The sequence below is a fragment of the Tenrec ecaudatus genome, chromosome 17 (assembly GCF_050624435.1).
Source record: "Tenrec ecaudatus isolate mTenEca1 chromosome 17, mTenEca1.hap1, whole genome shotgun sequence".
In the NCBI taxonomy this organism is placed as follows: domain Eukaryota; kingdom Metazoa; phylum Chordata; class Mammalia; order Afrosoricida; family Tenrecidae; genus Tenrec; species Tenrec ecaudatus.
Window position 1 is genome coordinate 31,618,273 of NC_134546.1, and position 27,674 is coordinate 31,645,946.

A 27,674-nucleotide genomic window follows, 5' to 3' on the forward strand; every position below is an offset into this window, starting at 1 on the left:
TTTTTATTTTTGGGGGGGACAGGGGGCAAGGGTAGTATATCACTGTTTCATAATCCAAATGAAAACAATAAAGTTCTTAATATTGTAATCTCTAAAGGACAATCTCGAAGCATAGAATATATGTACTTACTTGAAAATTGGAATCCCCACCACAGAGTAAATGTCATTTAGATGCATAAAGATCTGTTAGAATGAATATAAGACATGCCATTAACAAATTAATTGTAAGCTCCAATTGTGAACCTAACTGAGGGGTTTCAAAGCTCCTGGGAAGATGGGACAGAAGGATCACGGAATTTCCCCACCAACTCTGGGAACCTCCCCGCCCATCCTAAACTACATTTCAGTAACAAACGCCAAGGCCTTAATCATGTCTGGAAAATGAAATTTTTATCCAGAACAGAATTATCTTGTGGATTATATTTACTCAACCAAGTGCTACATCATAGCTTGTTAAATTTTTGTTTACTGGGGCTTTCTATTTAAAATGTACACTAGAGATTTGATACATTGAACTTGTTTTTAGCTATTAAGTCATAAAAGATACAGCGAACTTCTCTCCCTATAAAATTTGTTTGTGCTCCTGTTTCTCCATAAATGTCATATAGCAAAATTTAACATTTGATTCTTCTGTCAGTTTTTAGCCAGGGATTCTACTGTGCATTCTTTGACTGTTACAGTTTGGTTTTGCGTTGATTATTTCCACTGGTCATAGCTATCGCTAACTATGGCGGAGGGCTGACAGAAAGCACATCAGCTACTTTTGTTCACTTACGGCGCTCATCTGCAGAAAACTTATGAGTATTTCAGAGAGAGATTCGGGGAGGGGGAGGGAGGAAAAGAAAGAATACGAGAAGTGGAAAAGGAAGGTGAGAGGAAACCGCCCTGATGCCAAACCATCCTTGGGACTACATACTTGGTTGAAAAGCAAAGGGGCCCATGAACACAGGAAGTGCAAGAGAGGAAGCAAAGGTCTCCAATCAGGCTCACTTCCCTAAGTCTTTGCAATGTCTTATTTCACGTGCTGCCACACCTGCATTATTTTGCTTCTTAAACTTAGAAGCATCATATGAAGAAAATGAAAATTAAGCAGCACAAGGTGCCCTGACATTTTTGGCCAGCTAATGCTCCCTTTGAAGGTAGGTGGCAACTAATCATTTTGGGAATTAATGTTCACAAACACAACTAAATACTTGTCAAATTTCTGAGAGAGTTTTGAAAAAAATAGAAGACTATTTTTATAGATAGCATCCTATCTGTCACCCTACCACCATTCTTTCTTTTTGTTTTAATGTCATTATCAAAGTAGTATAAACTCATTAAAATAATCTGGAAAAAGGGGAACAAGGAAAAAAAACCAACACAAAATCCCAAAGCCTTAACAAAACAACTATTAGTGGCTTATTGAATATTTTTGGCAGGTCTATCTTGTTGTAGATGCTGGAGACTGATTACGGATTATAGCGATGATAGAGACCACCTTCTTTGTCACCGCAGGATAAGTGTTCTCCTTTCTTCAACTCTAAGCCGCTCCCCTCTTAAAAAAAATATTCTATTTGGCCAAGACATTTTCACACTGGAGATTAGATAAAACTATCTGCACTATTCTACTGCTAAAAAGAAAATAGGCTTTTGTATCCATTTGGGTAGGCTTTCGAAAAAATATACCGTGAAATTTAGAAGGATAGTGACATGAGCTGATGCCGTCTTTACAGACTATGACAGTATTTTCTTGAAGAATATGAAACAAACCATTCATTCATTACCTCTAGATTTGGATTCCTCAAATCTGCTTTCCATCCAAATTGTTTCATCAGAGCGATCCCAATTACTCTGCCTACTTCCTGGAAAGGCGGGATGTAATAGAAAAGATGCTTTTAAAAGCTAAGCTAAACATGAAAATGTGAAAAGATTGAAAATAAGCAAAAATGTCTCAAGCCCCTGAGAAGTCAAGTTCAATGGTAACCCAGGGCTGCAGTATTACCGTACTACACCAACGTATTCCGCATCGAAGGCCCACGGGGCTGCCCGTCCATCCCTATGCTCCCTGCCCCAAACACAGCCCAGGGCAATAAGACTGTGCCCGTGTCCTATGGATTTTAGGCAAGTGGCATTACATGGAACAAGCAGATCTGCAAGCTGAAAGGAAGCTTCTAGCTCCACACACATGGACATGTTTGAAAATACCCACAGCAGGGGCTTCATGTGCAAGCTTGAGGGTCCTGCCCTTGGACTCCAAGACTGTCGCCACCTTCCCCTTGTTTCAATCACTGAACCTTGTGGAGGGCTAACTTTCCATGAGTTTGACTGCAAACCATTGTGGTGTTTGGTGTTCTCCTCTAGATTCTGGATGCCTTGAGTTATTTATGCAATCCTAGCCCTGGGTCCAGAGGGCCTGGCGCTCGGCAGCCTTTCAGTACACCGAGCGAGCTGAGAAGAAGCGGAGGACTGCGATATTAGGGACTCCCAATGGCAAACCATTGGGCAGAAATTAAGAGAGTCGTTCCGCAGAATGGCATGCCCTTTCTTTCTCAAACACCCAAGGTCAAGGAGGAAGATGAATTCTTAAAGAGAATAAATTATAGTTATCTTTTTCAGCCCCTTAGCCCTTTTAAGTACTTCTTTTAAGAAATAGGAAACTACTCTGGCCTGGAGTTGGGGGAGGAGTGGAAGGGGGAGAGGGCGGAGGACTGAACATACCTGTGGAGTAAAGGTCTTTCCGAGAGCCCCGCTGCAGCGACAAGACACTCGAAATGTCAAGCCTTTCTGGTTCGGACCCACAGCTGCTTTCTGTGCATCATTCTGAACGTCTGCCTCTTTAAGAAGATCTTGTTTAGCGAGGACGCCTTCTTGCTGTATTGTCTCTTCTCCTGTGCATTGGTCCGGCGGGCAGTCGTTCGCGTGTCGCTCCTGCATGGGGCCGGCTTTTAATTTCTTAGCAGTGATCATTTCCTCACCTGCCACGTTTCTCTTTCGGGGTTTAGAAGTCGCTTGAGCAAGCTGTTCGTTTTCAGCATCAAGTTCAAGAAGACTTCCCCAAACTGCAATGGCATTGGACCAACTTCCCGGATCATCATGTATAAGTCTTTGCATCTCATTGGCTATTTTTCCTGGAGAAGTCAGATCTCAGTTTATCCTCTGTCTGGGCTTGAAAGACAGCCTACATTAATTACACGCATCCCCTCCACATCCTGTTACCTTTACTGATTTAAAAACAATTATGAAATCACTACTAAGTAGTGACTTTAATCTGCAATTTATAGAATGTGTAGTAGGATTTTTCCCCCCAAAGGAGGTTCATTTTCATATGGTATACATATCACCCAAACTCATTTTCTTCTGGGATACAGCCCCTAAAATAATTAAATGTCTGGAAATTGATTACACTCACTTTGAATGCCACTCCTACTGGCACTCCATTTCCAGCCACACTGGCTTTCTCGCAGCTCACGGCAGGCATGCTCTTAACTCCACGCCCAACCCAAGCCACTGCCACTGAGTGGATGCCCAATCACAGTGGCCCTGCAGGACGGGGTAGAACTGCCCCTGGGAGGTTCCGAGACGCTAACTCTTTCCAGAAGTCCAAAGCCTCGTCTTTCTCCCTGGTCCCATCCCAGGGCCTGCAAGTCCACTGTTCCCTTTTGTGCCGAGTACGCTTGTCTAGTTACCAGCATGGCTCCTTCTCTCTCCCCCTTAGTAGTCACTCAGCAAGGTCCTCCCTGCCCAGGCATATCAAAACACCGCCCCCGGACCGTGAATGGCAAGTCTTAGATATCCTTTTCCTTTATAAAACATCCACAGCACTGACTGCATTTTATATGTTTTTGTTGTGTGTTGTCTATCTCAGGTAATGCAGCTGGTGGGGGAGGAGTGTTTATATGTTGGAAGAATGCCTTCGCCATGGCAGGCACTCAGTAAATATTTGTGGGCTGAATGAATGAAACATGCACTGATTTCTTGAGACTATAAACATTTAAGAATCGGAAATATTTAGATAGTCAGTATGCCCGGGTAGTATAAGTGGGTAACGCATTGGCCTGCTAACCTCAAGGTCAGCAGTTCAAAATTACCAGTGGCTCCAAGGGATAAAGAAGAGGCCTTCTACTTCTGTAAAGAGTTACCATCTCCGAAACCCATAGGGACAACTCTACCCGGTCCCTTAGGGCCAGAATCACCCGGATGGCCATGGTTTCATGTCTATTTCACCAAATCCTATTGAGACAGGTAAAGCATGTGAGGAAATCTCTACTTATCGAGGATATATAACTTTAAGTACTAAAGAATATGAAAGCTTTCATAAAATGCAGGAATTCAGTGTAAAAATGCTACAGAAGATATTTAAAGCTTTTAAATTCCTAAGGAATTATCACACCCTATCTGAGCAAGATTCTTGTCTTACAGATTTTCGATGGATGCACACAGGTACAGGGTATGCCTTCCCCAGAGTTAATACCTTGGCATACACTTTAAAACAAGTTTCCTCCGCTGCCTTGATTCTCTGCCCTCTCTATCTTGGATTTAGCTTTGTGCAGACACTACGGTGGTGCACAATGTGCAGTCCAGTAGAAGGGGAAGCAGTTTCCTCCTGCGGTGCCAGACATTTCTCTGCTGCCTTAGCCGAGCTTTTAAAATGACTCTGGCAGAATAATTTGTCAATTTAGGGGTGGACAGGATTCCCTGAAGGCCTGTTTAGCTCTGGTGTTTTATAAATGGATATAAAATGTATTCAAAACATTTAAGGTCCCAGTCATGTGAAATTTGCAGCATTTTCTCAATTTTACAACTTATTGACTAATGGTGGTAGTTTTTTAAAATTATTATTAAAAGATCATTTAATTGAGGGCTCTTACAACTCTTGTTACAATCCATACATCGCGTGCATCAGGCAAATCTGTATATACATTGCCGTCATTCTATTCTAGACATTTACTTTCTATTGGGCCCTTGGATCAGCTCCTCTTTTTTTCACCCCTCCATTCTCCCCACCCTCATAACCCCTTGATGGATTATAAATTGTTATTATTTTCATATCTCACACCGACCACTTCCCCTATGTGTTCTGTTGTTCTTCCCCTGGGGAGGGGAGTATGGTTATGTGTCGATCATTGCGATTGGTTCCCCCTTTCTCCCTTCCTCTCCTCCTCTTCCCTCTACCCTTCTGGTATCACTATTCCCACTCTTGTTCCTGGATTCTGTGTGTGATTCTGTGAGCTCCCATTTCTTATCTATGCCTGTGTACATGTTCCAGTCTAGTCTGAATTGAGAAGCAGCACTGGGGTCATGGTAGTGGGGGGTGAGAAAGCTTCAAGGAACAAGAGGAATATAGTGTGTTTCACTGATGCTTTACTGTACCCTGGTTGACTCATCCCTTCCCCATGACCCCTCTTGGGTAAATTGTTACATTGTCTCCAGATGGGCTTTGAATCGCTGCTCCAACCCCCATAAGGGTGTAGTTCTGATCAATATAAATAATGTACTTTGAACTTCTAAATCCATAGACATATCAAAGACTACATAAATCTCTAAAAAAGATGCCTGATCATGTGTCCCAAAGGAAAAAAATTGGCTCAGAGCGCTAAAACCATGGAGAGAAAGCAGACTGTACAGAGATGAGACAGACTGCAGACAAACGGCTACAATTCTCAAGCCCACACCCACCGCCAAGGGTCTATGCACCATCACCGAGACCTGACACAGGGTCTGCGAGGCTGTAAGTCTTCAAGGGAGCAGACAGCCGCCTCTTTCTCCCATGGAGAGGCTGGTGCATTTCAACAGCCCAGTGCTTACCCGACATCACCAATACTTCTCCCTTACTACCAAAACAATCTTCAGTGCCATCGAGCTCATCTGACCCACCCAATTAGGGGGAGACTAATATTCGGGAAACACAGTTAAAAAGGACATGATTAATGAACCTACAGGCATAAATGAATCCTAAAAGTGTGAGATGGCTAAATATTTACTGCCAAGCGGAAGACTCTGGAGGGTAATCGATCACGTACTAAAAGCAATGGGCATCCACCATACCTCTACTCACAGAAGAAACAGTAAGTGGGCGCTGTTGTTTAATCAATAGAAATAACCTTTCTGCAGATTTTAACTTCTTCAGCATATTCAAGTCAGAACAGGTGGTGAAAAAAACCTTTCCAGAAATATATTCAACCTGGAGATAAAAAGGAAAATCGAGATTAACATGGTCCACTATCTTGAGCATTTCCTGTGTTCCCCCTTTGAGCCAATACCATCGGGATGAACAGTAATAAAAAGGGCCATTTCTTAAGTCTCTATTTGTCAGACGTGCCGTGCCCTAAGTATTCTAAAGACTCCCCCGGACCCTCGTACAGATCCTTTATACGGCTGAGTATCATGGCGTTTATGGAGCTCCTGAGGGGTACAGTTCATATACTTGGCAGCTAACCCAAAGGTGGAAGATTCAAGTCTCACCAGACGTGCCTCAGAAGAAAGGCCTGGCTATTGGCTTCCCTAAAATCAGTCACTGAAACCCCTACGGAAAACAGTTCTACTTTGACACGCAGAGGGCCATCAGGGGTCAGAACTGACTTGATGGCAACTTAAAAAAAATTGTAGTAAAAGACCATTTTATTGGGGGCTTTTACAGTTTTTATAACAATCCATACATCAATTGTATCAAGCGTATTTGTACATATGTTACCATCATCATTTTCTAAACTTTTACTATCTATTGAGCCCTTGGTATCAGCTCTTTTTTTCCCCTCCCTCCCTTCCCCACTCATGACCAATGACAAATTATAAAGTATTATTATTTTCATATCTTACACTGACTGGTGTCTCACTTCCACCACGATTTCTGTTGTTCATCCCCCTGGGATGTGGGGAGTGTGGTTATGTGCAGATCTTTGCAATTGGTTCCCCCTTTCCCCTCTTCCTCACCTTCCCCCTCTCCTCCTAGCCGGGAGAAAAAAATTACTTTGGAAAAGGCCTAAAGGAGCGAGTGGAGAATACGAGGCCAGAGGGAGACCAAGAGTACCCAGGTAGAAATGATGGGCACTTGGCTGTGGGAACTGGCAAATGGAGCAGCAAGAAACGGGCCCCCAGCAGAAGCAGGCCTTGAGGCGGGATGGGGATGTGGTCCAAGGGAGGTCTTTCGCTCCAGGTGACTCCTGGTGGGGTTGAAGCCACCATGCTTTGGGCTTTTGGTTTGAGTCACGTAGGGACCTTGAAGAATGTGTGAAAAAACAAACACGTAAATGGAGCAATGAAGGAGCCACAATGACTCTAGGTTTCGAGCATTCTCTTTCCGATTACAAAGTCAATATTTTCCCACTAAGGGGAAAATTAGAGTAAAACAAATGCCTTTTTAAAAAAATCCAGGTTTCTTTAACTAACATAAAACTCTAGCTGGTATTAAAGCCATCACAAAGCACTTTAACACACATGCAATGCCTTGCCAACATTCTCGGAGAATTGAACAAACTTATCTGACTAAAAAGGTACGGTTTGAAGAGTCAAGTCCTCTAAACAACCCAACAAATGCAAACACGTAGATGAGTGATTTTAACTTCATCCGAGATTCGCACTTAATCCATAGTTACTGAAGTGTACAAAAATACTTTCTTCCTTACCAACCATAAAAAGAAATATTTTATCAAATAAGTTCTCTCTAAAAGTACAATTTCTTTTGTTTGGGGAGGAGAAGGAAGACTTCCAATAGGAAACACGACTGAGCATTAAGTTAATCGAGAGGATCCCAAACATTTAATTTAGCCCTGGTGATGGAGTGGTTACGTGTTGGGCTGCGATCCTCATGGCCAGCAGTTCAAATCCACCAGCATCTTCTCGGTAGAAAGGCTGGGCTTTCTACTCTTGTAAGCAGATGCAGTCTCAGGAACCCACAGGGGGGTCGCTATGAGTTAGCATTGACTCAGTAGCAGTGAGAGTGAGTGCCAGGTCACCATGAAACCATGGTGACAAAATAGCTAAGTTCTTGACTGGGAACTGAAAGGTTGCTAGTTCAAACCCAGGAGCCACTGATGATTACAGAAAGCTGTGGCTGTCTGCTCTGGAAAGACATGGAGAAGTGGAAGAGTGACGGCAACATGAGGTAGAAAGCCAGGCTTCCAGGTCAATCCACAGTGATGAAAGCTCAATGCCTGTGGGCAGGAGGCTGGCTTGGAGGGGGGTGGCCTTTGGGTGGAGGGGGTGGCCTTTGGGTGTTTATCAAACGCTAAAGGAGCTTTGTACCACCTGCTCAAGGCAGAGGCTGAGGGGCTGCGTGGCTGAGACGCCAAGGATCAGAGAGAGACATGCTTGCCAACATGGCTGAGAAGAGACACGATGGACAAATGAACTGCAGCCTGAATGTCTTCTGATCCTGACTTGTTAACTTCCTTAACTGTTAACTTCCATAACCAACCCCCATCGTCGTGAGTATTGCCTAAGAGCTGCGAGGCCATTGAAATGGGTTAGGGAACCTAGCAGGGAAGTGGTGTCCTGGGACGAATAGCTGGTGTCAGAACAGAAAAAAGGAGAGTGGAGGCATGTCTGACCTTGGCCTCATAGAAATCAGCCTTCGGCTGGTGTGAAAATGTAGTCTTCTTCCCCCTGTGCAGCTGAAAACTTGCCCCCATGCCATTTCCTCAGTGATGCAAAAAGTCTAAAACATTTAGTAAGTGGCTCCTTACAGAGAACATTTGCCGACCCTTGTGCTCGGCAATGGGGAAGACAGCTCGGCTTCTTTAGCAAATAACCTACACGGGAAAGCAAGGGAGACGGAGAAGAAGACTTCCATGTTGTAAGAGACTGCCCCTTAGCCAACTGTACTTGATTTAAATACACAAACTTAAAACAAACATGAGACTTATGAAACAGGTTGTGATTCGAACACGGACCGTTATTAAATTTTACATGCAAAAGTAGTTTTGTGGTTTATGGCATGAAGAAGTCTTGGCATAATATATATTATTATTTTCACATGATGCTACATAATTTTAAAAAGCCCTTATACTTTATAGGTCCATTGGAAAATATTTATAAATAAAAATGGTATCTGGAATTAGCTTCAAAATAATGAGATGAGAGCGGATGAAGTCATGCGTGGAGCAGACTTCACCAATGCGCTGACAAGCGCTGCCGCATCTGCTTGATGAGCAAGCCAGTTTTGTCACGCTACGCTGTCTACTTCACTGTGTCTTTGAATTTATCCATGACATTCAGCTCAAAAGAGTATACAGGAGGTTTCTACCGTGAGCTGTGTATTGGAGGAAGCACTTACTTCAGAGTAATCTGGGAGGGGAAAGATTTGCTATTACACACCTGGGCTTACTGTCAACTCAGCTGAACAGCTTTGGGGGCTGGCACCCAGGGATATGCATTTTCAGCAGACCCCCATTCCCCCATATCCCCAATCACCCCATGTGATCCACACGCTCACTAACACTAAAAAAAACACACTGGTTCCAATAATTATTTCCTAAAAGCAAACAATCACTTCTGAATTAATTCAGATGTAGATTTTCTTTCACTGCGAACCACATCAAGTTTCTAGTGGACTCTTTCATTGTTGCCAGAATGGCTTTTATGCCGTCCTGTACAATTCACTTTATGAGAACTAGCATTTATTGAGGACCTACCACTTGCCAGATACTGGGCTACATCACAAGGTGCCCTAGTGTCACTGTTGGGAAGCACTGGACTGTGAGCCATGATGTCAGCAGTTCAAAGCCACCAGCTACTCTGAAGAGAAAGATGAGGCTTTCTGCTTCTATAAAGATTTAGTCTTGAAAACCCTACAGTGGGTCACTGTGAGTCAGAATGGACCGGATGGCAGTGGGTTTGGTATTACGTTAGAGCATTCTGGGTAAAGTACAAGGTCGGAGAAAAGAGGACCCTTAACAAGATGGGCTGACACAGGGGCTACAACAGCGGACTCCAACATCACAATTGCGGGGATGGTGCAGGCCAAGAAGTGTTTTGTTCTGTTACATATAAGAGTCAGAACTGAGTCAGAACTGACTTGCTGGCATGAAACAATACGACATGGAAAGGGGTGCTGGTGGTATTGGGGGTTAGACACTGGACTGCTAACCACAAGGTCAGCAGTTCAAACCCACCAGCTGTTCTGTGGGGGAAAGATGAGGCTGTATGGGCCCATAAATATTCACAGGGTCTCCAAGTGTCAGAACAGAATGGATGGCAGTGAAATGCTATTTGGAAGGAGACCTGGTAGAGCAATGGTAAGTACTCAGCCACTAACCAAAAGATTGGTGGTTCAAACTCTTCTACAAGCTCTGCACAGCAATTTGCTTCTGTACAGCCAAAGGATCTCCAAGGAGCAGTTCTACTCAATCTTTCAGGCAGTGGAGACTTACATGTTGCTGCAATGCTGGGCCTGTGTCCTGGTGGCATAGTGAATATGAGTTTGGCTGTTAACCATAATGCCAGCTGATCGAAACCACCAGCAGTTCTGTGGGAGGAAGACTTGCCTTACTACTCCCATATGGTTACTGTCTCAGAAACTCACAGGGGCAGTTCTAACCTGCCATGCCCTATTGGGTCGCTCGGAGTCAGCATTGACTCGATGGCAGTGAATGATGCTGAACAAGTTTCATCAGAGCTTCCAGATTAAGATAGACTAGGAAAAGGGGCTTGATGAAAACCCTGCGGATCATAAATGTCTGATTGGCAGCTAATCACGAATGACCCAGGACTGGGGAGTGTTTGTTTCCACTGTGCATGAGGTCCCCATGCATTGGGGCGGACTCCACAGGAGCTTATGACAACAACATGCTCCATCTGCTCTCGCTCTCGCTCTCTTTCTCTCTCTCTCTCATCACTTAATCCTTTACAGTAGGTATTGTCATGTCTGCTTTACATCTAGGAACAGCATAGATCGGAAGCTATATAACTTCACTGAAGCTGTAATCTATGAAAGGAAGATATGAGAATGCATAGTCAAGCCCGTGCCTTTTGCTGTCCTGAGCAGAAAAAGCATAAGCTTTGGCACTAGAGAGAATCAGATGCAAGTCGCAGCTCCACCACTTAGCTATTGTTTTCCACTTCACTGTAAAGGGAAAAATGATTCAGCTGATAGGATTCTTTGGCGGGTGAAGTCACAGGATATACATAAAGTTCTGAGACATTTTAAATGCCCACTGAATGTCAGTTCCTATCGTTATTGTTTCAGGAGTATCTTAGTGTTAATAAATGTCCACGGTTATTATGATATATTACTTTTTAAAAGTAGCTACACTCACCACTATTAAATTCTGTGACTCAAACTATTTGTATACAGCCAACTATAATTGAAGTATTCTTCAAAAATTCCTCTCAAGTCAAAATAGCAGATGTAGAATTTGAGTAATTCTTCAAAAATTCCTATATCCAACCCCACAATCCCCACTGCAGCTGCTATTTGGGGGAATAAACTAGGCATCCCAAGGACAGTTGTCAATTTCATCTGAGTTTTCCTTTCCCAGTGAGACATCATCATACTTGAGTCTTTTCTATTAAATTTCTCAGTACTTTCAAAAAATCGATTCATTAAATTCTAAAACCTAACTTAATGTCTAAAATCTTGATCATTCCATTGAAATTAACAAGAGAGAAATATACTCAGCAATTGGTAACTTTCCGCAGGTGTCAGACTATGAGCACACTGTGATTCCAATGACTATGTGTTGTTGACAGGTGCCACCAAGTCGATTCTGACTCAGAGCAACTCAATGGGCAATGGAATAGAACACCACCCAGGCCCGTGCCAGTCATCTTTTTCATTGTCCGTCTACTTTCCTTGCACGACGTCCTTTCCCAGAGATTGGTCTCTCCTGATAACACGCCCAAAGTACTTGAGACGTCTTGCCAGATTTGCTTCTAAGGAGATTTTTGGCTGTACGTCTTCCAAGACAGATGTTTGTTCTTCTGGCAGTTCATGGCACTTTGAATATTCTTTGCCAACACCGTAATTCGAATGCATCGATTTTTCCTCAATCTACCTTATTCATGGTCCGACTATCACATGCATTAAGAGGCAACTGAAAATACCCTCACTTGGCTCAGGAGCATCTTCGTCTTCAAAGTGCCATCCTGGATCCTCAACATTTTGAAAGAGGTCTTGTGCTACTGATTTACCTCATGCACTACGTCATTTGAGATCTTGCCTGCTGCTTCCATGATCATTGACTGTGGAACCAAGCAACATGAAATCCTTGGCACGTTCAATCTCTTCTCCATTTAGCCCGATGCTCCCCATTGGACCAGTTGTGAGGATGCTGGCTATCTTTATATTGATTGAGCTATAATCCATACGGAAAACTGCACTCCTTGATCTTTATCAGCAAGTACTTCAAGTCCTCCTCACCTTCATCTGCATATTCTATTGTTCATAAGCCTTCCTCCACACCTGATGCTGAATTCTTCTGCATGTAGTCTACTTGCTCAGATTATTCGCTCAGGATACAGATGGAGTAAGTACGGCGAGAGGATACAAATCTAACAGATGCCTGTCCTGATGTTAAACCACTCACTCCTCCCCTGTTTAGTTCAAACGACGACCTCTTGCTTGGTCATGTGCAGATTCCACAGGAGCGCAAGGAACAACAAAACCAAACGCACTGCTATGAGCGATTCAACTCAGCGACCTTGGAGGACAAGGTGGAACTGCCACCGCGGGGTTCAGTGACCAGGCCTGTACTGGAGTGGAATGCCTCGCCTCTCCCAGGCACAATGAACTGCTCTGGAGCTCTCATTTTCTAAAACGCTATCTAGAAGTAGTTATGACCCACAGAGTCGAATGCCTTTGCATTGACAATAGAATACAAGTAAACATCTTTCCAGTAGTCTCTGAATACCACTGACTGGGTGTATAAAATGTACCTGATGTTTAAGTATTGCCTACATTACAATCTTCACAAGTATCTCCCAGGAACTGTCAGGAAACTGAAAACCAAGCGTCAAGTAAGCGAACCTGAAGACTTCGCCGGGATCCAAGTGCGGAGGGAGGCCTAATGCTAATTCTGAGCATCCTCGGAGAGTTCCTAAAATGTGTAGGAAGCACATTAAGCCTCAATCCTCGTCTTTAAAACTTTGCCCGTGACCGATGATCTGCGACTGGAAGTTTTCCCAGCTGTAATTTAATAGCTGCTCCTGAGCTCAGGTGGGCGGGCCCGGCGCCGCGGGGCGGATCCCAATCGGGCCTGGGGGCGAGCGGGACCCCAGCCCGGCGCGCGGGGAGGTGGCAGGGTCGCCCCCGCCACCCCCTTCCAGGCGCCCGGCGAGACTCACCTGCGTGGCTGCCAGCCGTGCCCGCACCTCTTGCATCAGGAAGGGCTCCAGGCCGCGGCCCGCGGTGCAGAAGAACCTGGTGCCCTCCGCCATCGGCGACCCCCGCCCGGGCCCCGGGCCCGGAGGCCCGGAATCTGCCGGGTCCCTGTTCATGGCGGCTTGGGCGCGGCCCCGCTGCCCGGGTCACGTGGCCCGCGGGCGCGCGCGGCTCGTCCCCGCGCTCCGGGCGGCGGCGCGCAGAGGGCCCCGGCGGCCCTGGGAAGGTCTTTAGGAAGGGCAGCCCTGGGAGGGTGGAATCCCTGCGGAGTGGCCCTTGAAGAGTGGCCTTGGAGGGTCTCCTTGGGGAGCTGAGTGTCAGCACTTCTCGGCTCGCAGCCGGTGGACCCGGCTATGGTGGATCGAAATCCGCCTGTCTGGTTTTCGGATTGCGACGTGTATCCCGAAAAGAGGCCCAAAGAGGATGCACCGTCCTGTCCGCATCATCCTCTCTGCATTCCCCCAGGCACGTGGGAAGGACGCTTCGGCACCTGGCATGTGAATCAGGATCACCTGGGGGTCTGGCCAACCCCATCTACGCCCACCCAACAGCTCTGCAGGAAGGCGGCGTGGAAATGATGTATCTGACACAGTCACTGAGCAAACGAATGGCCGAGTCTGAAATTTGCCTCCATTTACCTTCATTAAGTCTACTCCTGCATAAATTCATTATGCCCCACCATGCTTTCGTAAACAGTTGAGCAGAGTTGCTGATACGCATTACCCTGTTTCCTCAGGAAACAGAAACCTACCCACAGCCAACTTGCCCCAAATGCCCACTGTTTCCCATCTGCTGCCTTTGCTGATGCTGTTCTCTCTGCCTGGGATGGTCTTCTGTCTCTCTCTCTGTCTCTCTGTCTCTCTCTCTGTCTCTCTCTCTCTCTCTGTGTGTATATGTGCGCGTGTGTAAACTAGATTGCCACATCTCTCATGCTGTTCTCTCTTGCCTACCTTACAACGTTTAACTGATGTTCTCTCTGCCTGGGGTGGTCTTCGTGTGTGTGTGTGTGTGTGTGTGTGTTTGTGTGTATGTGTGTGTGTGAACTGGATTATCTCTCATGTTGTTCTCTCTTGCCTACCTTACAACGTTTAACTTCCGTAGCATTTCCTCCCTTTGTCAGTTCGGTATTAAACATTTGTGAGTACATTGCAGTGTGTCCATTAATACGGCAGGGGCCTGCCCCGCCTTTGAGAAACTTGCAGCTTAATAAAAGATGATGGCAATAGGGCCCCATTGCTGGGAGACGCACATGAAAATTGACACTGTAGAGCAGCAGTTCTCAACCTGTGGGTCACGACCCCTTTGGGGTCGAATGACTCCCTCACAAGGGTCACCTGATTCATAACAGTAGCAAAATGACCGTGATGAAGTAGCCACGAAAATCATTTTATGGTTGGGGGGAGGGGGGGTCACCATCACATGAGGAACTATATTAAAGGGTCACGGCATGAGGAAAGTTGAAAACCACTAGAGTAAAAGATGGGCCCCTAGCTTGAAGACATTCAAATTACAAAGCGGCCACCATAGGCCCAAGCACAGCAATGACTGACTGACTTGATGATAAACGACTACTGAAAAAGGAACTCTGAGGACATAGTGAGTTAAGGTCAACACAAGGTCGGCAGTTCAAAACCATCAACCTCTCCAGGGGAGAAAGATTTCCAGTCTTAAAACCTCACAAGGGCTGTTCTACTCTGACCTGTCGCGTGGCTTCATGCGATGAGAACAACAACAAAATCACATATGTGCACATAATAATCATGTAGGACAAAAACGAGGCTATTTAACACAAAGTAGTCGCAGAGCATCTTAGTTAACAACAGAAGTTCATTGTCTTACTCTGCAGGAGGCTAGATGTTTGAATCCAGGACCCCAGCTCTAGGGGACGGCCCTTGTTTCCTTTCAACATCTGAGTCCGGCGTTCTTAGACATCGCCATGTGTCTTAGCTTTATTGATCTTCCTCTAGGTCTAGAAGTTTCTACATCCAGGAATGCACACCCAAAGGGATATGCTCTGCTCCCAGCTGTTGCCTAGTCGCAGCGAGGCCCTTCCCCTCTCTTTAACTTGAGGAAGGAAGTGACTTAAGAAAGGGTGGGACTTGAGTAAGAGTGAGAGTTGAGTCACACTCTAATTCAAGACACACCTGCCTGCACTGATCCCACCTGGTGAACATATAGAGATTAATTAAGACTTAGAATGCTCACAAAATGGAGTGCAATTATGTCAGATCACAAAATGAAGGATAATTCACAGCTCACCAAGTTGACACGTGCTTTGGGAGGGAGATACCATTTAATCCATGATATATAGTATATGTAAACACGGACTTTATAATGTGATTTGTTCATGAGTGCTTATACCACGGCAGCTTTAGTGAAGCATCAAAACTCAAAAAGGGTGAGCTCTGTTCTCAGATCTAGAGCAACAATTATTTTTCATTTTATTTTTTAGACTTTGCAGGACATAAAATTAAGCGGTCCAGAGTAGTCAGAGATTTCCCTCCCCCCAAAAGAGTCTTCTAGGTATTTAATACATGTTTCAAAACATTAGCCTAGTTGATGTGAATTTTATTTATTAAAGTTTATTTAGAGACTACTGAACTATAGCAATATCTGATAGAACCATATTATGCCCCAGTGGGAAGACGGCATGGAAATTATTTCTTCACTAAATTCATTGACTGAACTACATTCAGTGGATGCATGAATGACCGAATCTGTAATTTCTGCAGTAGATTTAAAGGAACTATAGTACCTAAAGAAAACAGAGCCATTTCTATTTCGAGGTTGTGTTCACCTCACTCATTCTATGTCTTAAGAGTCCTTTTCTATTGCTGCCAATATGCGTACATTTACTGGGTTATTTTCCTTTAGAGATTTGCTACTACCGTTTTTTTTCCTCTTCTATTTCTTCATCCAAAGAAACCCCCACAAATACCCAAACTGAGTATGTCCACATCACGCTACTTCTCTCTCTGCTTGTTCTCTTTGGCTTCACCATTTAATCACTTTGTGGTCATTTAATTTTCACGTTTTCTCCCTGGTAACCACAGAACGTTCCATTAAAACGTAGATGGATGGGAGTTGCAGATTAAAAGAGAAACAAAGCATCTGCAACAAACAACCACGGGACAGATTTCATGTTCTCAAAAACAGAGTTGCACATTTTAATGTGAATACTTTTTGGCAGAGCAGAGCCCGAAGCACTTACAATGTTGACTGACTTCCACGAACTCTTCTTCCATTGTTGGCACGAGGCGTTGAGGGGACTGAGAGTCCAGCAAGCTTGCTTGCATGCGTTCATCTTTCGGTTTGCCTGCTTGTCGAAGTGTGATAATTTTGTGCTGCCCACAGACATTTTGTGCTGTTTTGAAAACAGATTTTGGCACCATTAAAAAAGATTTTAGCTTGTCTGTTATCGACTTTGTTTTTGAAAGTTGTGAATTTAATAATTCACAATGAACAAGCTATACTTAATGGTAGACTCTTTCAAAATTGAGTATGACTGACCTGCCTAAAAGGAAAAGATCAAAATACATTCAGAACGAAGGCATGGAGCCTGAAGTACCAACACGGGCAATCATTCGCTTCTTTCATAAAATGTCTTCCGAATCGAACATGCTGCCATTGAGTTGTTTTTGACTGAGGAGAAGCACCCGGTAGGGTTTCATGGATGGGCTGAAATCTTTACAGGAGCCGATTGCCCGGCCTTTCTCCCATGGAGAGAGTGGTGGGTTGCTTCTGTCACAGACGGAGATGGGAGTTCTACTGCTGAGAATGAAGAAGGCCAGGTGCCAGGACAGAGAAGAAAGGACGTGTCCCCAGACCCTCAGGGAAAACGTGGCCCTGCCTGCACTCTGCATTTGGACTTTTGGCCTTCGGAACTGTTAGACAGTAGGTTTCGGTTGTTTTAAGCCATCTACATTGTGACGATATTATACATAGTGAAAACAAAACTCGCTGTCTTTGAGTGAAATCCAACGTATGGGAACCCTGTGGAACAGCGTAGAGTATGAAATGAAGTATTTTACAGGAGTAGAGAGCCTTGTTTTTCAACCTTGGGGCCTCTGGTGGTAAACATTGCGTAGAATGGGAATTCCATTTGTTGGGCTCAGGCCAAATCTGTACATAGACCAAGAGGCAGTTATCAGAGTAGAGCAAAGTAGGAAAGGCGTGTATGAATGTTGTATCCTTTTACCATACTCACTCAAGGTTTATATTGAGCAAATAATCAGAGAAGCCTGACTATGTGAAGGGGAATACAGCTACAGGATTGGAGAAAGGCTCATTAACAATGTGAGATGACAGATGACATAACCTTGCTTCCTTAAAGGAGAGGAGACCTGCAGATCAAAGACACCAGCCTTCCTTATGGATGGCAATTCAAGACCAAGAAAACTCAAATCCTCGCCACTGGACCACTGTGCTCTGTTCTGTTGTGCCCACAGGGTTTCTATGGGCCCAAACCAACTTGACAGCACCTAGCAATGACCACCAAGTAGCGACCCATTGCTAAGTAGTACGGTTTTCTTTGCTACATATATGCTGTCTTCATCTATTTAATCCTTGGGGTTGGCCATGTGACCTCATTTGGGCCAAAGAGTGTTGGGGCCTCTTGTTCCCTGATAAAAGGGAGCGATGTCAGGGACTCAGTAGTGCCCCCCTTCCTCTTTTTGGAGGGGCCGGGGGACTTTGAGTACCATTGTGATGTCTTATGCCAGAATAGCAGTCTTGCACCCAAGCATGTGAACAAACCCCACAAATTGAGAATGGAGAAAAAGAAAGTTGGAAAGAGCCTGGATCCTTAACGATATTGGTAAGCCGTGGGATTGGCAGCCTTTTCTCGTTAAGTAAACGGAATGATATGCATGGTTTACCCCCCTAAAATGGCTCCCCTGTTATTGCTGTTACCGAGCCCGTTCTGACTCGTAGTAAGCTGCGTGACAGAATAGGACTATTTCAAAGGTTGGCTGCTTTCTTTTTCCTTCTTTAAAGTTTTATGCTGGAGCTCACCAGGTCTTTCTGCTGCAGAACTGCTGAGGGAGCTTGAACTGCCAGCCTTTCATCTGGCATCCAAGTGCCTAAGCGCTGTACTGCCAGGGCTCCCTCGGCTATTATTGCCAGCTTACACAAGCATTCCGAGTGGAAACAAAGCGTACCCTAAACCAAACTGATAAACGAGATGCTGAGAAAGCTCAAGGATAGAGGAGGTCTCAGAACACCTGGTTAAATTCTAACATTATTTGCATAAATAACTGTTATTACAAAACTCCATCATATTTCCTATAAAACCCTCACCGCTGCTTTTACCACAGACCAGGGTTGGATGTACAATGATTCTTACTGGGTTTTGTGCTCATAGTTTTATTGGTAGTTATTCACTTTATCCCTGTAGAATGACATATCTATTATTCTTAAAGAAAGAACATGTTGGACAAATAGTTATTGGCTGAGGTAGTTAGTTTATTGTGCCAACCTGGGCGATAAATACATGTGGGGTTAATTGAAGGGCGGAGGGATAAATGGCTTGGTGAGCCTCACCTTTCTAATTCTCAGGCCTCTTGCTTTGTGATGGTCAGACCAAGTGTAACTACCTTAGCCAGTTCCCTGCTTCAGCTGGCAAGGCTCACTTCCTGAAAGACCTCCCTGAGGAGAAGCCACATGGACCTACTCCGATGCAGCCCTGGGTGCTGGAGCAGCCGTGTGGAGACCCCTGCCAGCGCTGAGATGCTTACACATTCACTGACTCGGCTTTCCTCCTGCAGTCGGCATCATAGTATGTGTTTTGTGATATGGAGGAGGACTTTGTGGATTGGTGTCGGACATATGGGTTAATGTTGGACTCGTGGGCTTGGGCAGCACTGGGTTGGGATGCTTTCTTGATGTGCACTTAACTTTTATATAAAACTCTCCCTTATATATATGAGTTTCTGTAGATTTGCTTCTCTAAAGTACCCAGACTAACGCATTGACCATCAACGTTAGCTAAGTATATTGTCAACATCATTGAACACAAAATACTTCTGTAGACACTTAGGTTCTGGTTGGGATAATGAAGGCCCGAAAATGAATGATCAGCAGGTCTGTAGAATACAGGGACTGTCAGAAGGTGATAAATGTCAGGAGAAGGAAAATAGAAGTGCTCTCTCTGGGCCCAGGGTCGGTGAGGCTGTGGTTCTTGTAGAGTTGATTGTTCATCCTGCAGATTAGTTGTTTTCTCTAAGTCTTTGGTTTCTTCCTTCCTCTTTTGCTCCAGATGAGTAGAGAGTAATAATTGTATCTTGGATGGCCAAGAGTTTATTTTTGACACTTGATACATGTTTAAATAATTAGACAAAAGCGTGAGATAATATAGACTCAATTTGCTTACTGATTAGATTTGTTCTTTAAAGGGCAAGTGAAGTTAACCACTAACAAGCAGAAACTGGTTGCTTCTGGATTATGTTGACCTGGTATCCCCATTCTATAGTATCATTTTAGGATGTATGAGGGGGCTTCTAAAAGTTAGTAGGAAAATGGAATTCTTTCACTAACTTTTCGAAGCGGCTTCATTTAGTCTTTGAAAGGATCCACGGTGGTACAGTGGTTAAACTGCTGGGCTGCTAGCCAAAATGTTGGTAGTTCAAACCCACCAGTCACTAAACTGGAGAGAGATGTGGTCATTTGCTGAGATTTAGATATACAGCTGTGGAAACGCTGTAGTTTTGTTTGGTTGTTGTTTATTTTTAATTTTTGGAAACCAAATATTGACATTAAATTTGTCAATTCACCCCCACCCATGAGGGGGACAACAACATGGGTAGCATGGGTGAAAAGAGACAGCAGTTGGTGTAAGATAGGAAAATAATAATAATAATTTTTAATTTATCAAGGGGTCACGAGGGTGGGTGAGGAAGGAAGGAAAAAAGAGGAACTGATGCCAAAGGCTCCAATAGAACGTAAATGTTTAGAAAATGATGATGGCAACATATGTACAAATATGATTGATACAATTGATGTATGAATTGCTGTAAGAGCTGTAAGAGCCCATAGTAAAATGATAACTATTGGATAAAGGACATCATTGGAAAAAATTATCATGTTTTTCTTCAGAATACGTCTCTTTCAGCTATAGAAAGAATAGCTATTTAACTGAGCCACCAACACTGAAACAAACATCAACCCATCCTCCCTGCCCTTGAGTAGACTTGGACTCATAATTACCTATGGGACAGAGTGGAGCTATCCCTCTGGGTTTGGGGCACTATAAATCTTCACAGGAATAGAAAGCCTTATCTTTCTTCCATGGAGTGGTTTTGAACTGCTGACCTTGTGGTTAGCAGCCCAACATGGAATCCATTACACCACCAAGGACCTTTCACTAAAGCCCTTCCTTAATAAGACCTTTAAAATATAATTATAGCATTTTAGTTAGATGGTGTTTCCTTCATCTCGATGATTCTTTTTTTTTGTTGTTCCTAATATTTTTATTGGTCGCCTTAGGCCCGTACCCCGGTGGGTAGACATCTGGAAAGGGGGGTGGGGTCACCATTCATTAGCTACCAGTGGCATGAGAAGACCTTAGCCCAGTCCTCCAAGGTCCCAGATGAGGGAGTTTCAAGGGGACAGGCTGGCCTTTCCTGGGTCAGCACAGGTGGGAAGAGAAGACCCAAACTTGTCCCGTCGCGTCCACAGGTCTAGTTGTGCTTGGAGAAGTATTCCTTGCTGTCGTCCACATAGGGCTTGATTGTGTCGCTGCCTGGCTTCCAGCCAGCGGGACACACTTCCCCGTGCTCATCCGTGTACTGGAAAGCCTGGACCAGCCTCAGGGCCTCGTCCACGGAACGCCCCACAGGCAAGTCATTGACCGTGATCTGACGAAGGACACCCTTGCCATCGATGATAAAGAGGCCCCTGTAAGCGATGCCTTCATCTTCCTTCAGCACACCATAGTCATGGGACAAACTTCTGGTCACATCAGCCAGCAGGGGGATGTTCAGGGGACCCAAGCCTCCCTCCTTCCGGGGAGTGTTGTTCCAAGCCAGGTGGGTGAACTGAGAGTCCACAGAGACCCCCAGCACCTCGCAGCCCAGCTTTCGGAAGTCGTCGGGGCGCTCGCTGAAAGCAATTATCTCCGTGGGGCACACGAAGGTGAAGTCCAGAGGGTAGAAAAAGAGCACCACGTACTTCCTTCCCTCTGTAGTCCGAAAGCTTCACCTCCTTGAAGGCGCCGTCCACCATGGCAGTGGCCTGGAAGTTGGGGGCGGGCTTTCCGATGTGTGCGTTGCCGGAGGCCATCACTAAAAGCTGCGTAGGCTAGGGCCAGACGTACGGACAGGCAGAAGCGCGGACTCCTGTTCTCTGCGTCAGCCTCTCGATGATTCTTATCTTAATTCTTTTTTTTTTTTTTGGTGAGGGAGGGAGTTAAAAGAATTTGGGTCAGAATTTCAGAATCTAACAGCTGAATATAATATTAATATATTCAAAAATAACTTGGCAGATAACTGCAGTTCTGAGTACCTTTGCATTTGTTTGTTTCTTCGCTTACTCCTTTCTTCACTAAGAGCTTGTGGAATTCATACTTTCTGCCAGCCACCTCTCGAGGGAATTAAAATGGGGAAAGTCCAAGCCCACATGGAACTCAGATTCTATGGCATTAAGCTACTTGTTAAACTATAAAAGTATTATCCATAAACAATCAAATATGTAGGAAGTTCAATCCAAACTCATTGCCATTGAGTCTATTCTAAGTCATAGTGCTTCTATAGGACAGGATAGAACTGCTTCACTGGTTCCAAAACTGTATCTCTTTACGGGAGTGGAAAGCCTCACCATTCTTCTACAGAACAGCTGGTGGTTTCAAACTACTGACCCTGTAGTTAGAAGCCCAATACATAACCACAACGCCACCAAGCTTCCTATATTGAAAGTTAGAATGTGATGAATATTTTTGAAAAAAAATTGAGGAAGGCTGGTTTTTGTGGGAGTGGGGACAAGCACCTACCAATTTTAAATAGGGTAGTGAGTGCAGGCTTCCTTGAGAGAGTAATATGTGTACAATGGCTTGAAGAGTGTGTGTGGTAGTTACATAATCTGGTATCAACTTGTGAAGGGGTAGAGTCTAGCCTGTTAATCAGGTCACAGCTTGATGACCTCATCTGGAGGTGCCATGGGGATGAATAGCTCATTGGAGGCCAGATGTGCTCACTCCCAGTGGGATATTACTGACGACGAGCCAGATGGAGCTATGTTCATGGCAGCCAGAGCCTTGGAGCTGGAGGAGCCACATGGAGACCCACACCAGCGCTAAGATGCTCCACCGCCATTGGATCCACAATACTTTCCACCCACTGGCCTATGATCTTCCTGCACTTGTCATTGCATGTGTTGCATGAGTCTGAAGAGGAATTTACAGACTGGCACACGACATACTGGCTAATATCAGTCTTATGGACTTGATCGGGACTGGGCTGGGATGTTTCCTTAAGGTACAATTACTCTTTATATAAAGCTTTCTTATACACATATGAGTGTTTATGGATTTGTTTCTCTAGTCTACCCGGACTAACCCAGAGTGAGAGGGAAAGTGATTGAGCTCTCGAGGGGAGAAGCTGGACAGGCAGAGGGGACGGCTTGTGCAAAGACTAAGGAAGTTTGAGTGACTTGTTGAGGATTCGCAAGCAGGGTAATACAGACAGTTGAGAAAGTGCATGGCAAAGCAAGAGGAGAAAATTGAAAGTGACTAGATCACAAAAGATGTTATTTCAAATTAAAATTTTCAGCACATACCGTGTCTGTTCTAGGTGCGGGGGAACATGTCAGTGGACAGGCTTGGGAATGCGTGTGTTCCTTGAGCTCACCTCCCGACAACAGGAGGAAGTAGCTCTCTAGGCTGATGGAAATGTGAGCATTCCGGGTTCCCTTGGCTCCTCCCTCCATTTAGTAAGTGTGGCAGGAAGGGTCACGGCAGGATGTGGTTCTTTTGGGGAACAGAGAACGGCTATGCCTTGTAGTAGGAATTCATGTCGGATCTATGGCGGCTGAGACTGCCACACTTGCTCCTCTGGCTGTCAGGCTTGCTTTGATTAACTTAAAGGCTGATTTGTGCATTCTGGATGAAATTTCATCAGTCATAAGTGCAAAATATGAGAAATTCTACCTCCATATCTACATATCTCAAAAGCCTTACTTAGAGTCTTTACTGGATCGTTCTTCTATGAATTGTTTGAGCAATTTATAAAATTATGTGTATAAATTATTCATTTTCATATAAAGCATTTTTAAAATTCTTAAAATGCTGGAGACAGTGGCAGAAAATACCTTATTTTGGTTAGAATATTATAGTTATTTAATTATTATCAACTAAACTCAAGCATTCTTGGAGAGATCTTAATGGGGAAGATTCTTGTTTAGTTACCCCTTGGCTTCTCCCTCTACAGAAAAAATCTTTTAAAAAATATATATGGAGAGTAGAGAATGGAATAAACACAGAAACCCAAGGAAAAGGCTGGTCTCTGAAAATAATGTCCACCAACAAGAACAACCTTCATGTTCAGCCAAACCACACTGATATATGACGGGGCCCTCTATTTTCTTAAGGTGAATGATAATTATAAGATTTTGCTCATGCTGTTAAAAAAAATCAAACAGCACAAACAGAAGTCTCTGTAGGTCAGGGCCTTTAAGGAATGTGGTCTACGGCTATGGATGTTTTATGATTTTGTGCCTTGAGACTGGCTTGGCTTTATGAAATAAACAGACACACGCACAATGATGCTCTCTTTCCCTCCCTGAGTTACCGTGGGGACCTTCTGGTCTGAAGTTTTATGGCACAAGATGAGAAATGTTTACCGTACCCAGGCTTCATCCTCTGACAGTGTTAAATCATTCCATCTCCTTGCCTGGATTAAGTGTAAACAGGAGTGTGATAAAATACAATCTTAGGAATGAGTTTAAAAAATAGTAATCACCGCTGGCGAGCAATTTTAGAAGCTTTATCTGATTATTCTTATTGATTGCGTTAGCACCACCATTGCCTCCAGGTACGAGATTTTTGTGATGTGGCATTCTCTGTCTTCTTTTCTTTCTTGCTGTTCAAAAAATGTTCAGTAAGTAAATGGTCGAAAATCCAGAAGTTCTATATTAAAGTCACACTGGCTTCATGTTGCTCTTGTCATTTCTCAGCTGAACACAGCTAGGTTTGGGGGCTAGCTAAGTCAGAATGGAATCATCATCAACTCACAGCAGGCATAATACAATGAAGTTGAGAATTCAAAGAAAATCTTTTCCTTGTATACTTTGTGAAAAGACAGATTAACAGATGGGGTGTTATTGAATTACTTCTTGTTATGTCTCCTTTGGATTTGGTAATATAATTTATTGAAATATAAATATTATATATAACCAGGCCAACATTTGATAAGATCAGTAATACAATTCAAACAACCGGTTCTTCAGAGTCATTTATTTTGGGGACACTACAAAATTCTAACGGTTTGATTAAGGAGATCGATACAATTATTGATGAGCTCATCAAGATGCTTTTGGAGGGTGTTTAAGCACAGTAGGAAAAATAAAGGCTTTAGAAAAAAAGCAGATTTAAAAGTTTCCCACAATGGGATAGGAGATCCCCACTTTTTGCATAAAGGATCTCATCATGTTAGGTTTGGGGCGTGGTTTATACCTCGGTCCTTGCGTCACAACGCTGAAAGAATTTACGTGGCAGAAGCACGTTTGTGATCCCAGTGACTTTTATGAGGAAAGGGGAAGTTTCAGGTATTCACAGAGAATCCCAGGGCTCAGGAGTTGGAAATTCCAAAAGAGGACCCTGAGAAACCTGAGAGGTTAGCTTGACCCTGGCCCGGTCCGCCCGGGGTGGTGCACGTGCGCTCCTGTTCTCCGACCTGCGAGAGCGCACAGAACAAGTGTCAAAGAAGAGTCCAAGAGCCTTGGCCTTCCGGTGGCAGGATCTGACCTCTCTGGCTGGGAGGCGTGGATGAAGGTATTGGCCGACCTCATTGGCTGAGTTGAAGCACACCTGTGTGATGTCATGTGGCTGGGCCTCATCTGCGCACCTCCCACCTGGACCTCCCACCTGGGCCTGGGGGCTTGTGTCTGTGGGTGTTCCCTATGGATCTTTCCATAGGTGTCTAATGAATGTGTCTGATTTCTTTCCAACCCCTTTGTTGTGGTCCCGTGCAGGTATGGGGAGACAAGCCCCCTTAGTCCCTCTTCTGGCTACCTAACAATCAGATTACATGAAGCCCTTGATGTACAGTGGGTTTCAGTCAGGAGTCAAATAGCCTTCTATTTATAGATGAGCCTATTGCCAGAGATCTACCACAAGAGACATCCAACCTTGTAAGAAACACCACCCGGAAAGCTGCGTCTTCCTCTCTGGGATTCTTCTTACAGAGGCCATGGTTGCCCTTTGGAGTAAATGTGCAAATGAATATTTTTAACAAGAGGAATGGAAAGTGAGGGTGCCCTCTTTATATCTCACTCCCCAAATCATTATTTGTATAAGCCGGGTCCACAATCTGCTCAGAATCTAGGGCCCTGAGTCTGTGCTGGGTCTGTGACGCTTGCTCTGCTCTGTCTCCAGGTGCCTGTCTAATGAGAAACGGACCCTCTACAATCATGCCAGTGTTTTCTTCTTTCCCGTCTCTGGAAGCACAGCCAGAATGAGGTATAGCTTTCAGACCCACCGCATCGTGGCTATAGTTAGACTTAAGAGCAAATATCCTTTGTACTTCCCACTCGTGTTTTTAAAATTGATTTCCCATCAAAGAAGACCTTAGCTCTCACACTGCTTTCTGGGCTGCTGAGTATAGAAACCGTTCTGCCTCCATCTTTCATGACGGTAATGATGGTGACGCATACAAATCTAAAGAGACCTACGATGCAAGGCCTACGCGCTGGGTGCTAACCAGAGGGCCCATTGTTTGAACGCACCAGCGGCTGCCCTAGAGGAAGATCCGGCAGTCCACTTCTGTCCAGATGGTAGTTAGTGTTCTTAGTGCCCAACAACGGTACAGTCAATAGTCTTCACCAGTGCTATACTTTGGAAGGCATCAATTCTTCTTCTGTCTTGGAAACCTTATCAGGCAGTTCGGTCCCTGTGGCTAGGTGCCATTAAGTCGGTTGTGATGCTTTGTGATCCTGCCTGAACAGAACAGAGTGAAACACTGTACTCCTGGAACCCCCCCCCCCACCCACCTCACAGCTGTGATGGTGCTTGAGCCATTGCTGCAGCCATGGAGCATATTCATCCTATCAAGGCCCTTCCCCGTTTTCACAAACTCAGGGATTGCTGCCTCCTGATTATATGTCTAAAGTATGTGAAATGAAGTCTCATCACCCTTTTTTTCTCAGGAGCGTGCCAGTTCTAGTTCTGCCAAGATTCGTTCGTTCTTCAGGCAATCTATAGTGTATATTCAACATTCTTGCCAACACCCCAATGCAAAAAATCAATCTCCCCCCTTCCCCCACCATCTTCCTTATTCATCGTCCAGCTTTCATAGACACAGAAAGTGACCAAAAATACCAGGCTTTAGATCGGGTGTATCTTTGTCTTCAAAATCACAGCATTTCTCTTCAACACGGTAGAGGTTTTGTGCAGTAGGTTTTGCAAGTGTAATCTATCAGTTGATTTAATGATTGCTACTTACATTGCCCTTGAGTATGTGTCCCAGGAAAACAACATCCTCAAAAATTCCAATCTTGTCTCCATTGACCATGATATGCTTGTTTGTCCAGTTGTGAGACTTTCAGTTCATTATGTTAAGGCGCAGTATTCTTTGTCTTCGCAGTAAGCGCCTCCAGCTCTCTACTGTCAGCTAGTCCGGCTGTGTTATCTGCATATTGCAGGTTGTTCATGAGTCTTCCTCCCACTCTGAAGCGGCAATCTTCCAGCCACACGCTGTATGGTGAAAGAACACAATATGTATGGTGAAAGAACACAACCGTGGCACACCTTTCCGGATTTTCAACCATGCATGATCCCTTTGTTATATTTGAACACCTACTGCAGGGTAGCTAGACGTGGGAATTGACTCAGGTACAAAAGAGCTGAGAATTGAATTCCTGCTGCTAGAATTCAGAGTCCACAAAGTTCTTATGTGCTAGATACTTTGCTCTCTTTCAAAAAGATGGCCAGTAGATGTTTCAAGTAGATGGAAAATAAATATTTATTAAAATTGTATTACCAGTCACAATTGCATTGAGAAGGATTGTTAAGCTAGACCTGTAAACTCCTTTCAGCAAGAATAAAGGTTGGTGAGTTCAACTGCCCAATTCAAAGAGCTTTTCTTTTCACTTTCTTTTCCTGTTCCTTAAAATTGTTCTGGTCTCTAATATTGAGAATAAGGCAACACTTTGGCCAGTTTTGTTATTATGC

At 44.4% G+C, this 27,674-nt stretch overlaps 1 protein-coding gene and 1 pseudogene across 3 annotated transcripts in view; both read right to left on the bottom strand.

The window, feature by feature from the left end:
• THUMPD2 (THUMP domain 2 tRNA and snRNA guanosine methyltransferase) overlaps positions 1 to 13,446 on the bottom strand; it is a 49,167-nt gene extending 35,721 nt beyond the window's left edge. For 2 of the 3 annotated variants that reach the window (XM_075535478.1, XM_075535480.1), the window contains exons 1-5: positions 13,261 to 13,446; positions 6,028 to 6,163; positions 2,701 to 3,110; positions 1,767 to 1,844; positions 131 to 183 (exon numbers count right to left, since the gene is read on the bottom strand). In XM_075535478.1, coding sequence (XP_075391593.1) covers positions 131 to 183; positions 1,767 to 1,844; positions 2,701 to 3,110; positions 6,028 to 6,163; positions 13,261 to 13,413 — 830 coding nt within the window. In that variant the 5' untranslated portion in view covers positions 13,414 to 13,446. Of the gene's footprint in view, positions 1 to 130; positions 184 to 1,766; positions 1,845 to 2,700; positions 3,148 to 6,027; positions 6,164 to 13,260 lie in introns of those variants that run through there. The other variant, XM_075535479.1, reaches the window with a different exon arrangement.
• Positions 13,447 to 20,804: 7,358 nt separating this feature from the next.
• Positions 20,805 to 21,624, bottom strand: LOC142430360 (peroxiredoxin-2 pseudogene; annotated as a pseudogene).
• Positions 21,625 to 27,674: the final 6,050 nt, after the last annotated feature.